Below are 12,562 nucleotides of genomic sequence, written 5' to 3'. Positions count from 1 at the left end.
ACTACATTGGTTTTCAAAAATGAGTATTTGTTTACCGTGTGGTTGTATTTACATTTTAAAAATATTTTTTACTCTTTTTCTTAAATGGAGTCCCACATGAATACAACAGTGACCGTATGTATATCCTCTTTAACTTTATGGTGAAAAGCAAATGCCTTTCAAACCAAACCAGGATGACCTTTTTAGTTTGAAAAATATACATTTTTAACGTAACGGAATTTGATGTACAAAAATTGTTTCTGAAACCATCGCTGTTTAGTACACTTTAAATCAACCGTGTCATTAACATGAGAATCGGAAACAACGGTAATACTAACACACACACAGTCCCTTTTTATTGTGTTATCGAAATCTCACAACCCTTATTTATTAAATTATATGCAAGAATTAAATAAATAAGGATATATACCAAAATAAAAATGTTACAATCAAATGACGTGCACTCAAAAATTAATAAATTCAAAGGGAATCGGTGAAGTTAATTACGCATAGATATTAAAAAACAAAAACAACAGAAATCCCAAAGTAAAAATAGTGAGCCCCAGTAGCACTTAGAATAGACATAAGGAGAAAAAATCAATATAATAGAGGTATGTTGATATAGGGCGTCCATGAGATGCACACATGCTCTAAAAGGAATTTGATACTAATTTTAGTCGTGCAGAACAAATTGCTATGAGACGATAAATTTGTGGTTTATGCGAGAGGAACAGCGATAAAATGCCTGAAAATTTGGAGTTGCATCAATTTGTCGATGGCTTTCGACATAGTGAAGCCTTGTCCAAACGTTGGTTTGCACGCTTGAGAAATAAATTAGATTGTCCGTATTTGGGTATTATTTTGGCGACGTTGTCATCGTTATTCTTTTCGTTATGTTCTGTGATAGTTAAGGGACTGGTTGACATAAATCCAATGGAATTGGCGTCCTTTAGGTAAGTTCACTAGAGATTGGTATGCTAATTGTTTTCACATTAATATTTCTATAGATTCATTGGAGTCCTACTGCCAGCCATTCCGATAGTAGTTTACACCAAACAACCCGTATTTCCTGAAGGTAAACGTGTCATACTGTTGTTGCGGTGCTTCATGGGCACCACGGGACTTATGTTAAGTTTCTACGCATTCCGACATATGCCCTTAGCGGATGCAAGTGTTATAATTTTCTCCACGCCCGTTTTTGTGGCCATATTTGCTCGTGTTTTCCTTAAAGAGCAATGTAGTCTCTTTAATATAGTAACGATAATCCTAACACTAATTGGCGTAGTCCTAATCACTCGTCCGCCATTTGTTTTTGGCGATTCAGTGCCCTCATTGGAAGCAGAACGATATGAGGACAAACACTATGACATTTGGGGTCCAGTTGCAGCCATATCATCCACGTTATTTGGTGCCAATGTATACATCCTACTAAGAGCTCTAAAAGGTTTGCATTTCTCCGTTATTATGACGAATTTTGGAGCTTTTGCGCTCGTCTATACCCTAATTGTATGCGGATCGATTGGCGCTATTTGCTGGCCAGCTTGTGGCCGTGATAGGTGGCTAGTTGTCGTTTTGGGTATATTCAGTTTTCTTGGTCAAATACTTCTCACATTGTCCCTACAACTAGAACAAGCTGGTCCTGTTGCTATTGCCCGGTGTGCGGATATTGTTTTTGCCTTTATATGGCAAATGATGTTTTTTGGAGAAGCACCTACCGGCTACTCACTCTTGGGAGCATTCCTCGTAGTAAGTTCCGTCATATTAACAGCTCTGAAGAAATGGGCATTATCGTTACCCCGCGATAGCGAAGTAAGAAAACGACTGCGTTTTTTATTTATCGATTAAGTAGAATTTAAATTAACCTACCAAATTATTATTACACATTAACCATTTCCAACTTAAAGGAGCGCATTGAGCATTGTGGTTTCTCTCATCTCTTGTAGTTATTAATAGCAAATGAATAAATAAAACAAGTAAAATATATTGGTCCGTCTCCTTTTCTGATTGTATGAGGGCCCTAAACCAATAAGAACTTCTCACAAACATGAATATTTGTTTAATGATAGACAAGAATGCTATGTACCTAATTTCCAAATAGTTGAGAAGTAAATGAGATTAATGTGGCTATATTTAGGGAAATTTAGCGACATCTGTACCGGTCCTACTAAATGAGTATGAATTCAAATCGTGTCCTAAAGCGTAAATTTGCACTGTTTCTTAAATTTTAGTTAAAACTGTTTAAAAATGAGGAATCTTGGCATAAAATTTAAAAGCGTTGTTCCATACTATCTTCCTAATATAATTCAAATTAATACCCCGAAGAAAAAATATTGGAATAGGTTGATTTTGTTGTAGAAATCGTTATATTCATTTTGTGTTTATTTATAATGTACACGAAAAATACTACGTTTCCGTTGCTAATCCAGCTAATTTTAAATCAGCTTTATCCACACGGCCTTCATTTGCTCTTATTTCTAGCCTGTAATGAAAAAAGGTTAAGATTAATAGGTTTTTATAGGTATGTGGTATATAGTTATGGCATCGATGACAGAGACAGCTCATAACAAGCCATTGTTGCGGATGTAAATCTTTCAGGAGACACCAGAAAGAAAATGTAAATAACTTAACAATTGCAGCCCAATTCGGTCTGCTACACACAAAAATTTTTTTTTCTGATCCAATCACAAAATTAATTGTTCCAATTAATTTTTTAATTGAAATGTCTTCAATCACGAAAATGATAGTATCAATCACAGTTTTAATTGAGTATCAAAAAAATACTTGATTAAAAACTTAACTGATTTCATTAAGAAATTTCAATTATTTTTCAATTGATTCAATTAAATTTTTAATTGATGTTGATTGCAAAAAATTAAAAAAAAAAAAAATAAATAAATAAAAACGAAACTATTTTTCATCGCTGTACTATATTTCAATCACTTTCTATAACTATTTTTAATCCTTTTTACGGCCAATTTCATATAGCTCCGTAAATAAATAATTTGTTTGGATTCTTGAGAATGTTGCCGTTTTTAGCATTTGATGATCAGAGTTGTCTACCAATAAATTATGCATAAATTACAAATTAAAATGACTTGAATTATTATCTAATATATAAAAATAAGTCGGATTTTCCTTCCTGACGCTTTAACTCCAGAACGCACGAACCGATTCCCCGGTTTTGCATTGGAAAGGTCTCGGGATTCGTAAGGTTTATAGCAAAGAAAATCCAAGAAAAGTTTCAACGGAAAAGCGGGAAAATCTTTTTTTATATACATCGCCATCTCTGATGTAACTCCAGAACGCACGAACCGATTTCCACGGTTTTTCATTCGTTGGAAAGCTCCTCAAGTAAATACCGTGAAACAATTAAACTTTTACAAATTACTTGACATTTACAGAGGATGTGGGTAGGTTATATTATTATAATGGATATCTGTTTTTGTGATATTCGGAAGGGAATAGGGGCCTCCCCTTGCCCTGCTGTTTAAAAATTGAGCTTATAACTTGCTTAAGATTTTAAGGGACGTCCACACAATATACACTATATCATTTTTCGATATTTTGGGACGGAGAGACCTCCTCTAAAACTGAAAAAAGTAGAATTCTAGAAGTTTACTTGAAATTTACAAAGGCCGTAGGGGAAGGTTATGAAATCAATATGGTGTACTTGAGTTTTGGGTATTTGGACGGGAACCTTTTCGTTGGCCCACACTATGAAATTTGGAGGAAAACTTACAGATTTTCTACCAGACTTTTTAAAGCAAAATACTTAAATTTACATGAAGTTGCAGGCAACGTAGAAGGTGCTTCATTTTCCGGTACATATTTGGGAAAGGCATGTTCTCCGTGTCCAACACTTTAACAAACGTTAATATGGTCAATTCCCGTGGGGGATTGCTAGATCCTCTATCGGGACCCTCCCATTGGCGAATTGGGGAAGCTCACTTTGTCTTAACAGCAAAGCGGGTACCGAGGAAATAAAATACTCGGGGTGACCAAAAACTAGCCTAAGGGACGGCAGCTGGTGGTCTCTTAGTACCTTTTGTGGGCAGAAGCTGAGGCAGCTGGTATGGCTACCAATGGAAATCGGTTGGCGCTCCAATGGCTACCAATGGAAACGGCTTCCGAACAGCGGAAAGCGGACGTCGGTCTTGGAGCAAGCGGTTCGCTATATAAATGTGTAATTTTGTTAGACGGGATGGCGTCTATAAGCTGGCAGCCCCAGCACCATCATAGGTTACAGTAGGCCAATCACCCACTTAGCCGAAATTAAACCTGATTAATGAAACATCTACAGGAAATAAGAGAAACAATCCCCCACACGTTGACGACTATTGGCACACGAAACCGGATTAGAATTGGACAATGGAATGTAAGAACACTCAGGGAGACGTCGTGCCTGGCACAACTCGAATCCCAACATCAAAAGTTTAAAATAGCAATACTGGGCATTAGTGAGATGATATGGTGTAAAAGTGACAAAATAACATCTGCGGAGGGTAACATCATCTTATATAGCGGCAAGGAGAACCGAGCGGAAAGCGGGGTTGGATTCTTAATAGCCAAAAAGGTTGCAAAAACTCTTAAATCATGGACACCCGTTTCTGATCGTATTATAACAGCACGCTTCCACACAACAATAAAAAATGTATCACAATAATACAATGTTACGCACCAACCAAAGACGCTGATAATGCAGTGAAAGATGACTTCTACAACCAACAACTGATGGCAACAATACATAGTACTCCGAAGAGGGACATACCTATCCTTATGGGGGATCTAAAGGAAGCAAAAATACACGACTACGACACATAAATAATAGGAAAACATGCCATTGGTACAAAAAATAATAATGGAGATCGTTTTATTGAGATATGCCAAACTTTTATCGGTGGTTCAGACATACACAAATACACACGGACATCGCTCAACGGCACAACGAAAAATCAAATTGACCATATATGCATTGGTCGTAAATGGAGAGGATCGCTCCAAGACGTTCGATCGAAACGAGGGGCTGACATAGACAGTGACCACGAGTTAGTAGTCGCTTCAATAAAAATCAAATTAAAAAACATTGTCGCCAAAAACAAGGGAAGTCTACACAACCGCCTAGACGTATCGAAACTGAGAAACGAAGAACTAAAAGAGGAGGTAGGAAACTCTCTACGGAGTTGCTTACCAGGAAATGACGACACGTGGGAACATACGTGCAACATGCTACGAGAAATAGGAAAAAATAAAATTGGACACAAGCAACCCGAGAGAAGGAAAAGATGGATATCGGAAACAACGTGGGGACTTATACAGGAAAGAAACCAACTAAAAAGGCACGAGTCTGATAATTTGAATCTCAGAGTCCAATACCACGAAATCGCAAAGGCAGTTAAGAAATCAGCGCGAAATGATAAAAGGAATTATCTCCAGACTCTGGCAAACGAAGTAGAGGCGGCAGCAAGGGCCAATAATATGAGGGAACTATACAAAATAATTGGTCAAATATCAAATCAGTACAGAAACCACAATCAGCTAATCAAGGACGAACATGGTAGAATCCCAACCACAACTGAGGAACAAACACGTAGATGGAAACAACATTTTGAATCGATTAGCAACGACAATGGAGTTTACGAAGACAACAGGTATAGCGAACACAACGAATCAGAAGCGAATAACAGTCACATAAACGTGGACATGCCAGACATCAATGAAATAGCCAATACCATCCTCAAATTAAAATCCAACAAGTCTCCAGGAGAAGACGGTATCCCACCAGAACTCCTAAAAACAAACCCTCAGGTATCGGCGGAAATACTAACCCCACATATACAAAAAGCATGGATAATGGAACAACTGCCAGAAGAGTGGACAAAAGGAACAGTAATAAAACTACCACTATCAATTCTCAACAACAGAATGCAAGGTATAGAGCAAGCGTTAAGCGAAGAGCAGGCTGGATTCAGACCGCACAGATGTTGTTTAGATCAAACAAACACACTCCGTATAGTTATAGAACAATCTATCGAATGGCGTACACCGATATGGTATTCATAGATTTAAATAAAAAGGGTTTGATTCAATAAAGAGAAGATCGATATGGGAAGCTTTGGTACGCAAAGAGGTCCCGAAGAAAATAATAAATATCATCAAAGCTATGTACACAAACTTCACGCTACAAGTACGTCACAATGGTACAATCAGTGACCCATTTTACACAAATGCTGGAGTTAAACAAGGCTGCCCACTTTCGCCACTTCTGTTTGCAGTAGTGCTAGATGACATCATGCTAAAGTTGTCTCAACAAAAAAGAGGGATAGTATCGAACATGCACAGGCACCTTGAATACCTAGCGTACGCAGACGACATCTGCCTATTATCCCATAAACACTCTGACATGCAAAATAAGCTAAACGACCTCGTCGCCATGTCAAAACAAGTAGGTTTGGAAATAAATATTAGCAAAACTTTCGCAATGCGCATTAACCAATCTACCGACAGCAACTTCACCACCTCCAATCGGCCCATTTCTTTTGTTAACAACTTTTGCTATTTGGGTAGTATGATGTCTAGTGACAACGGTATAGAAGAGGACGTTGACAATCGGCTGAAAAAGGCAGATCAGCATTTGGCCGACTGAAGAAAATATGGAGGGCAAGACAAATATCTCAGAACACAAAAATAAAGATTTTCAATTCGTGCGTGAAGTCAATACTTCTATATGGAAGCGAAACATGGCTCATGTCTAAAAACATAGTCCAGAAAATTCAAACTTTTGTCAACAAATGCCTCCGCATAATATGTGGTATATTCAGGCCCAATACAATAACAAATGTAGAAATGTATACAAAAGTAAATGAAGAACCAATAACAAGACAAATTGCTAGACGAAAATGGAGATGGATTGAGCATACATTACGAAAACCAGCAAACACCATCTCCAGAATGGCCCTGGAGTAGAACCCTCAAGGATCGAGAAGACCAGGACGACCCAAAAACACATGGCGCAGAACCATACAAACTGACTTATTAAGAATAAACAAGACACTTAATGATATTGAAATTATATGTATCGATAAAAGCATATACAAAATTCTTGTAGAAGCCCTATGCTCCCAAGAGGAACAATAAAGGAACAAAAAATATGGTCAATTTGTAAGTACTTTTACTTTTTCCGATTTATTGGACGGTATGGTTAGGAGAAGTATACCTCCCCTTGACAAACCACGCTTGAAATTCACAGGAAATGTAGAAGATTGTCCAACGATATGAATACAGAGCAATTAAACAACAAACAATTGGTTGAAAGGGAACACCACCTACCCGACGTTTGTTAAGCCGTTTTACGTTTTACATCTGCATAACCGCCCTGTTTCTGTATAAAAACGAAAAAGCAAGTAGTCCCATTTTTTTTTTTTTTTTTTTAAATATACGGGGCACCTATGTGGAAACCCTGGAGTGATTAATCAGTACTTCAGTTTTTGTGCCAGACTTCCCCTGACCCTACTCTTTAAAAGAGTTCAAATATTTTCGAATTTGCTTTCAGATCGAAGGATATGGTTGACTAAGTTAACGAAAATATGCTTCGGGAGGCGCAACGCGGCGGCCGGTTTACGCTAGTGAAATTATATATAATCTGGAAAAGAGGTGACCAACTTAAATTGGATTTTCTAAAAACTAAGATTATGGGCACACTGGGAAAATAATTGCCCAAATAAGTGTGAAACAGTTTTCTAGAAGTATTTTTTTTTAACACGGAAACTATTTTCCAAACACACTGGTGCTTGTGGCAATAAATTCCTTTTTGATTTTTTGTCAAATATTTTGTCAAATATGTCCGTACTCTAATACTATAAGTTGCCACATTTTTATTTTTTAGTACGATTTCATTGCTTTCTCCTTCTCTTAGAAAATTGACTTCTAATGAGACAATTGTGTCTTCTGATTGTTTATCGTATAAAAATATCATTATGTTGTTCTTGATTTGAAAACTTCGGTTTCCTTTCATCTTCCTGTTTACATACCTATTAGCATTGTGATTCACATCCCAAAGCTTGGGCAAAAATGTAGGATGCATTGTTTCTAAAAAATGTTGACGCCAGATTTTTTCCAATTCGATTAGACCACCAAACTTTGTTTGGAACATCTGAACAACTTTTTCACCATGATTACAATAGTTTTCATTTGAAGTTTTTATATCAATTTCCGCAGCCGTCTCCAATAATTCTTTCTCTACAATGGACTCCTCTTTATAATAATCTAGAATTACGGTCTCCAGTTCCTTGCGACGCTCGTCTTTAAGTTTGTCACCATGATATAAGAGAGCACGGGCTGCTGATCTTAGTTTCCTAGAAGAATTTCAATTTTAATGAAACTACATATTGGTATATTTTGAACAAAAAAATTTAATCATTACTTAAGTTCAGGAATTTCTTTGAATTTAATTGAACTCTCCTCCTGGGTAAATGGGGCATCACACATTAAACTGAGCTTGTGTCGTATCTTTAAATCAGATATGTTACTTAACTGATGGCATGGATGACATAGCAAAAGTACATCATGGGAGGTATGGGTTTTCATTACCACTGGAAATAAAAGTATGATGTGTAGGCGGAAGCATCTATGCAATGTAGAAACACATCTTACCTGGGAAATGTTTTCTATATTCTCGAGGAACGACATTTTTTCTTATGTACGCTTCCTTATGACCACAGACAACACATTGATTTTCCTTTGGGGTCTGGTAATATTTTCCAACATCTCCTTCTGTCCTTCCGGCTGGTTCGAAATTCAGTCTCACGGTGAAAGATTCTTTATTGACTTCCTCTCCCAGACTTCTCTCTACGTACCACTGGGCTTTCCGTCTATCGATTGTACAGAGTAATTCCCCATCCGGAGCTTCCAATAAACAATTGTCGTACAATGCCTTGGTTCTGGTAGCATAATGCCGTACTTGCGTTTTCTTGATGTTGACAGCATCTTTTTTCTTGGCAGTTATGGATGACTTCACAGTTTTCCAAGAATTGGGATTAATGTAACTTTCTTTGAAACTAACTTCAAGAAATGGATCTAAGCGTGATCGAATGGATTCAAAATCTATGGGTTTTAGGAGTTGCCAAAAATTTCTGGGCAAAAGCTCTGCGGAAAGCGTTTTGAAAATTTCAACCGCAACTAGAGCATCATTTGCAGCGTAATGCAACTGATTCTTTGTCAGCTCTGTTGCCTCCCAGTCCGAGCATACGATTCGCCAATGTTTATCGAGATGCACGTTTAAAACTGACTTTGACATATTTGCAAGGCCTCCAGGCTTTCTTCCTGTCATTACTGCCAAAAATCGCAAATCAAAAGTACTTGCCACACCCACCCCATAATCAAAACTTAACTTTTTTGCGTCTCCATGTGGGTCAACTCCAACTTTTAGAACATTCTCGTCCTCCAAAAGTTCTCTCAAGCTTTTTGGTATTTGCTTTATACAGCTCAAACGGAATAAAGCACATAATCCCTTTTCGGACGATAACTGTAATAGAGCTGTTGGGCGTCTGGTACCTCCAACTGTTACCCATTCACAATCGAATCCCAAAACTTTGTAACCATCGCAATGCCTATGTTGAAATAAAGATAATTAATGTGTAATAAAAAGACTCCTTATGTTGGAAGTTCATGAAAAATCAACCTTTCTCATAACTATACGACGAACATAAAACTAATCCTTTTAAATACTATTAGACGGATGGAATATATTTGCTATTCTACTCGTGTGATCTTTATCGTCACATATTCGATTAGTGAAACATAGCTATTAATTTTTTTTAACGTACGTTAAATGTACTCACTTTTTTAATTCATGGACAATTCGACGACACTCATCAGCAGTTTGTACGACTTCAATGGATCTATGCCTCAAAGGATCTTGCATACGCTTAAAGTAACTTAGGAGACTGCTTCGCTTTGTGGCTAACAACAACAATCCCAAACCTGCCGCTGTCACGATAGTTTTTTTAGAGAAGATAAACCCCTCATCAGGCATTTCAGATTTCTATTTATATTCCAGCGTGTTAATATCTCCTAGGTTCTACAAAACCATTGTAATTATAAATAATAATGTAATAAAAAAGGTAAATAAAGAACATATGACTTACAGCAGGGACCATAGACCAAGGAAGCTATAGGGAAATTCCCTATATGTAGACATCTCATGTGAATTCACAATGGTTTTGTTTATTTAGATTGCGCAGTCATTCCACTCAATTGCGCAGTCAAGTGACTCAATTACTTTTTGGAAAAGAGAATAACCCTACAAATCAGTCAATTTACATTACAAAAAAGGTGTGGATGGATAGTACTTTATAAGCTTTTACAATATTTGGTGTTTCAACAAGAGAACAAGGGAAAGAAGACAAATTAAAGCCAAATTAAAAAATGACTCAATTGCAGACGAAAAAGAGCCCTCTACGGTGTGCAGACAAACTACAGCGCTGTGAATTCAATTGAGATGTCTTATATTTAATTGGTCTATGGCAGGGACCATAGACCAAGGAAGGTATAGACAACGAAAGTTAATTCACAGCGCTGTAGTTTGTCTGCACACCGTAGATGGCTCTTTTTCGTCTGCAATTGAGTGATTTTTTAATTTGGCTTTAATTTGTTTTTTTTCCTTTGTTCTCTCGTTGAAACACCAAATATTGTGAAAGTTTAAAAAATACTATTCATCCACACCTTTTTTGTAATGCAAATTGACTAATTTATACGGTTATTCTCGTTTTCCAAAAATAAATTGAGTCACTTGACTGCGCAATTGAGTGGAATGACTGTGCACTGCAAATAAACAAAACCATGGTGAATTATCAAGGTATGTCTCTATATTTTCTTGGTCTATGGCAGGGATGATAAATGAAGGTAAAGAAATGTTAAGGTTATGCATCCTAAAACGGCTCGTAATGCGCTTTACAGACTATCAGTTATGCGCTTTAGAGATTATCAGTTATGCGCTTTACAGACTATCAGTTATTCCGGACGACAGTGCTCGTGTCGAACATATCCGAGATGTTGGCCACATTATAAGTTAATGCGCCTTACAGATTATCAGTTATTCCGGACGACAGTGTTCGTGTCAAACATATCCCATATATTGACCACATTATAATTTAAGTCTGAAGGCATAATCGATACTGCTGCATGTTTATGGGATCGATAACACATTTACCGATTATTTAGTCATCGCCGACAAGTCGTTTCGATTCGACACACTGTAATGCGCTTTACCCCTGCCAACATTTTTTGAATTTGGTGACGCTTCTGAGAATCCCCACTACGTCGAAAACAGTCGTATACGATATCCAAAACTCCTCGGAAAAGCGCCGTCACTATTGAGAAGTTGTACCACGCCAAGTTACTACAAAAAAGTATCGCATGAGTGCAATTATTAGGAGCCCTTCTGGATACATTTAGAAGGACGCCAATAAGAGCCCCTTCAAACAATCAGACAAAGTGCATTTTAAGATAGTTGTAAAAGAATCATTGTGGTCAAGTAAAACACGATTGTTTAGATGTTTATTAATTTTATGAAACATTTATAAATTCTCATAAATATAACATTTATAAGACTATCACATCACATTTAACACATTTTTATGCATTAATAAGAGATTGATGTTGAGTTACAAGTTGTAAGTTAAATGTTGTAGCGTCTATCAGCCAGTACTTTTATTCCCAATGGAGGCAGCGTGTCTGGAAAAATATTTGAAAAACTATCACTTTATTCCATTTGGAAAGTCAAAAATTGTTCACCAATTTACTTTTCACAATTTCATTTCATTTCATTTATTATTCTCCAAAGTAATATACACAAAGCCAAACCTGGCCTAATTAACAATATATTACAGATTTATGCGGTAATAAACTAACTACAATAACAGGTTTATTAAGAAAAAATATTTAAAAAAAAATCTAAAAGAATTGAATAACAATTAAGCTAATAAATAAATATATAATAAAAATATTAGAATTAACAATTTTAACCGTAATAACTATGTTTTCAGCACTTTATTTTCGTTTTCATTGAAATAAATCATAATAAGCCAGTTGCGCTTGGTGTTTCACAAAATATAAAATGGCAAAATACTTTCATGCGAATAGTGATGGCAAAATACTATCACAGTTGGCGATTGTTGCAGTGTCACTTACGAGTCTGTGGTGGCAATGAGGATGAAATGGAACATTGAAATGCTGGCAGGGTATACCGACTGTCAGTTATTCCGGACGACAGTCCTCGTGTCGAAAATATCCCATATATTGTGCACATTATAAGTTAAATCCGAAGGCATAATCGATACTGCTGCATGTTTATGGGATCGAAAACACATTAACCGATTATTTAGTCATCGCCGACAAGTCGTATCGATGCGACACACTGTAAGATTCTTTACAAACACCGACATTCCGTCCGGAATAACTGAGAGTTTGTAAAGCGCATAACACTACTTGCTTATTTTGTAATGATTGCACCTAAAAGGATACTTGGTGTACCTTAAGTACACCAAGTACCATTTTAGGTGTTTGCCGACAAATGATATGGCAACTT

General features: G+C 36.8%; 2 protein-coding genes across 3 annotated transcripts; one reads left to right on the top strand and one right to left on the bottom strand.

Annotated features, from left to right (window-relative positions):
- The first annotated feature begins 320 nt into the window (after nt 1-320).
- Nucleotides 321-1,962, top strand: LOC142220001 (solute carrier family 35 member G1). Of its 2 annotated transcripts, none has more exons than XM_075288845.1 (3): nt 321-590; nt 665-932; nt 987-1,962. In XM_075288845.1, the coding sequence occupies exons 2-3, from the start codon at nt 721-723 to the stop codon at nt 1,822-1,824; spliced, it is 1,050 nt and encodes a 349-aa protein (XP_075144960.1). In that variant the 5' UTR covers nt 321-590; nt 665-720; the 3' UTR covers nt 1,825-1,962. The 2 variants fall into 2 exon arrangements, with proteins under 2 accessions (XP_075144960.1, XP_075144959.1); XM_075288844.1 differs by having other exon boundaries at nt 322-590; nt 657-932.
- Nucleotides 1,963-2,319: 357 nt separating this feature from the next.
- On the bottom strand, nt 2,320-10,262 carry Exd2 (Exonuclease 3'-5' domain-containing 2). The gene is made up of 6 exons (XM_075288843.1): nt 10,122-10,262; nt 9,816-10,054; nt 8,629-9,584; nt 8,399-8,567; nt 8,007-8,330; nt 2,320-2,458 (listed from the first exon to the last, which is right to left on the bottom strand). The coding sequence occupies exons 2-6, from the start codon at nt 10,007-10,009 to the stop codon at nt 2,383-2,385; spliced, it is 1,719 nt and encodes a 572-aa protein (XP_075144958.1). The 5' UTR covers nt 10,010-10,054; nt 10,122-10,262; the 3' UTR covers nt 2,320-2,382.
- Between the last annotated feature and the right edge of the window lie 2,300 nt (nt 10,263-12,562).

Source organism: Haematobia irritans, chromosome 1 (assembly GCF_050003625.1).
Source record: "Haematobia irritans isolate KBUSLIRL chromosome 1, ASM5000362v1, whole genome shotgun sequence".
Taxonomy (NCBI): Eukaryota; Metazoa; Arthropoda; class Insecta; order Diptera; family Muscidae; genus Haematobia; species Haematobia irritans.
This window is presented reverse-complemented; position numbering and strand designations above follow the sequence as displayed.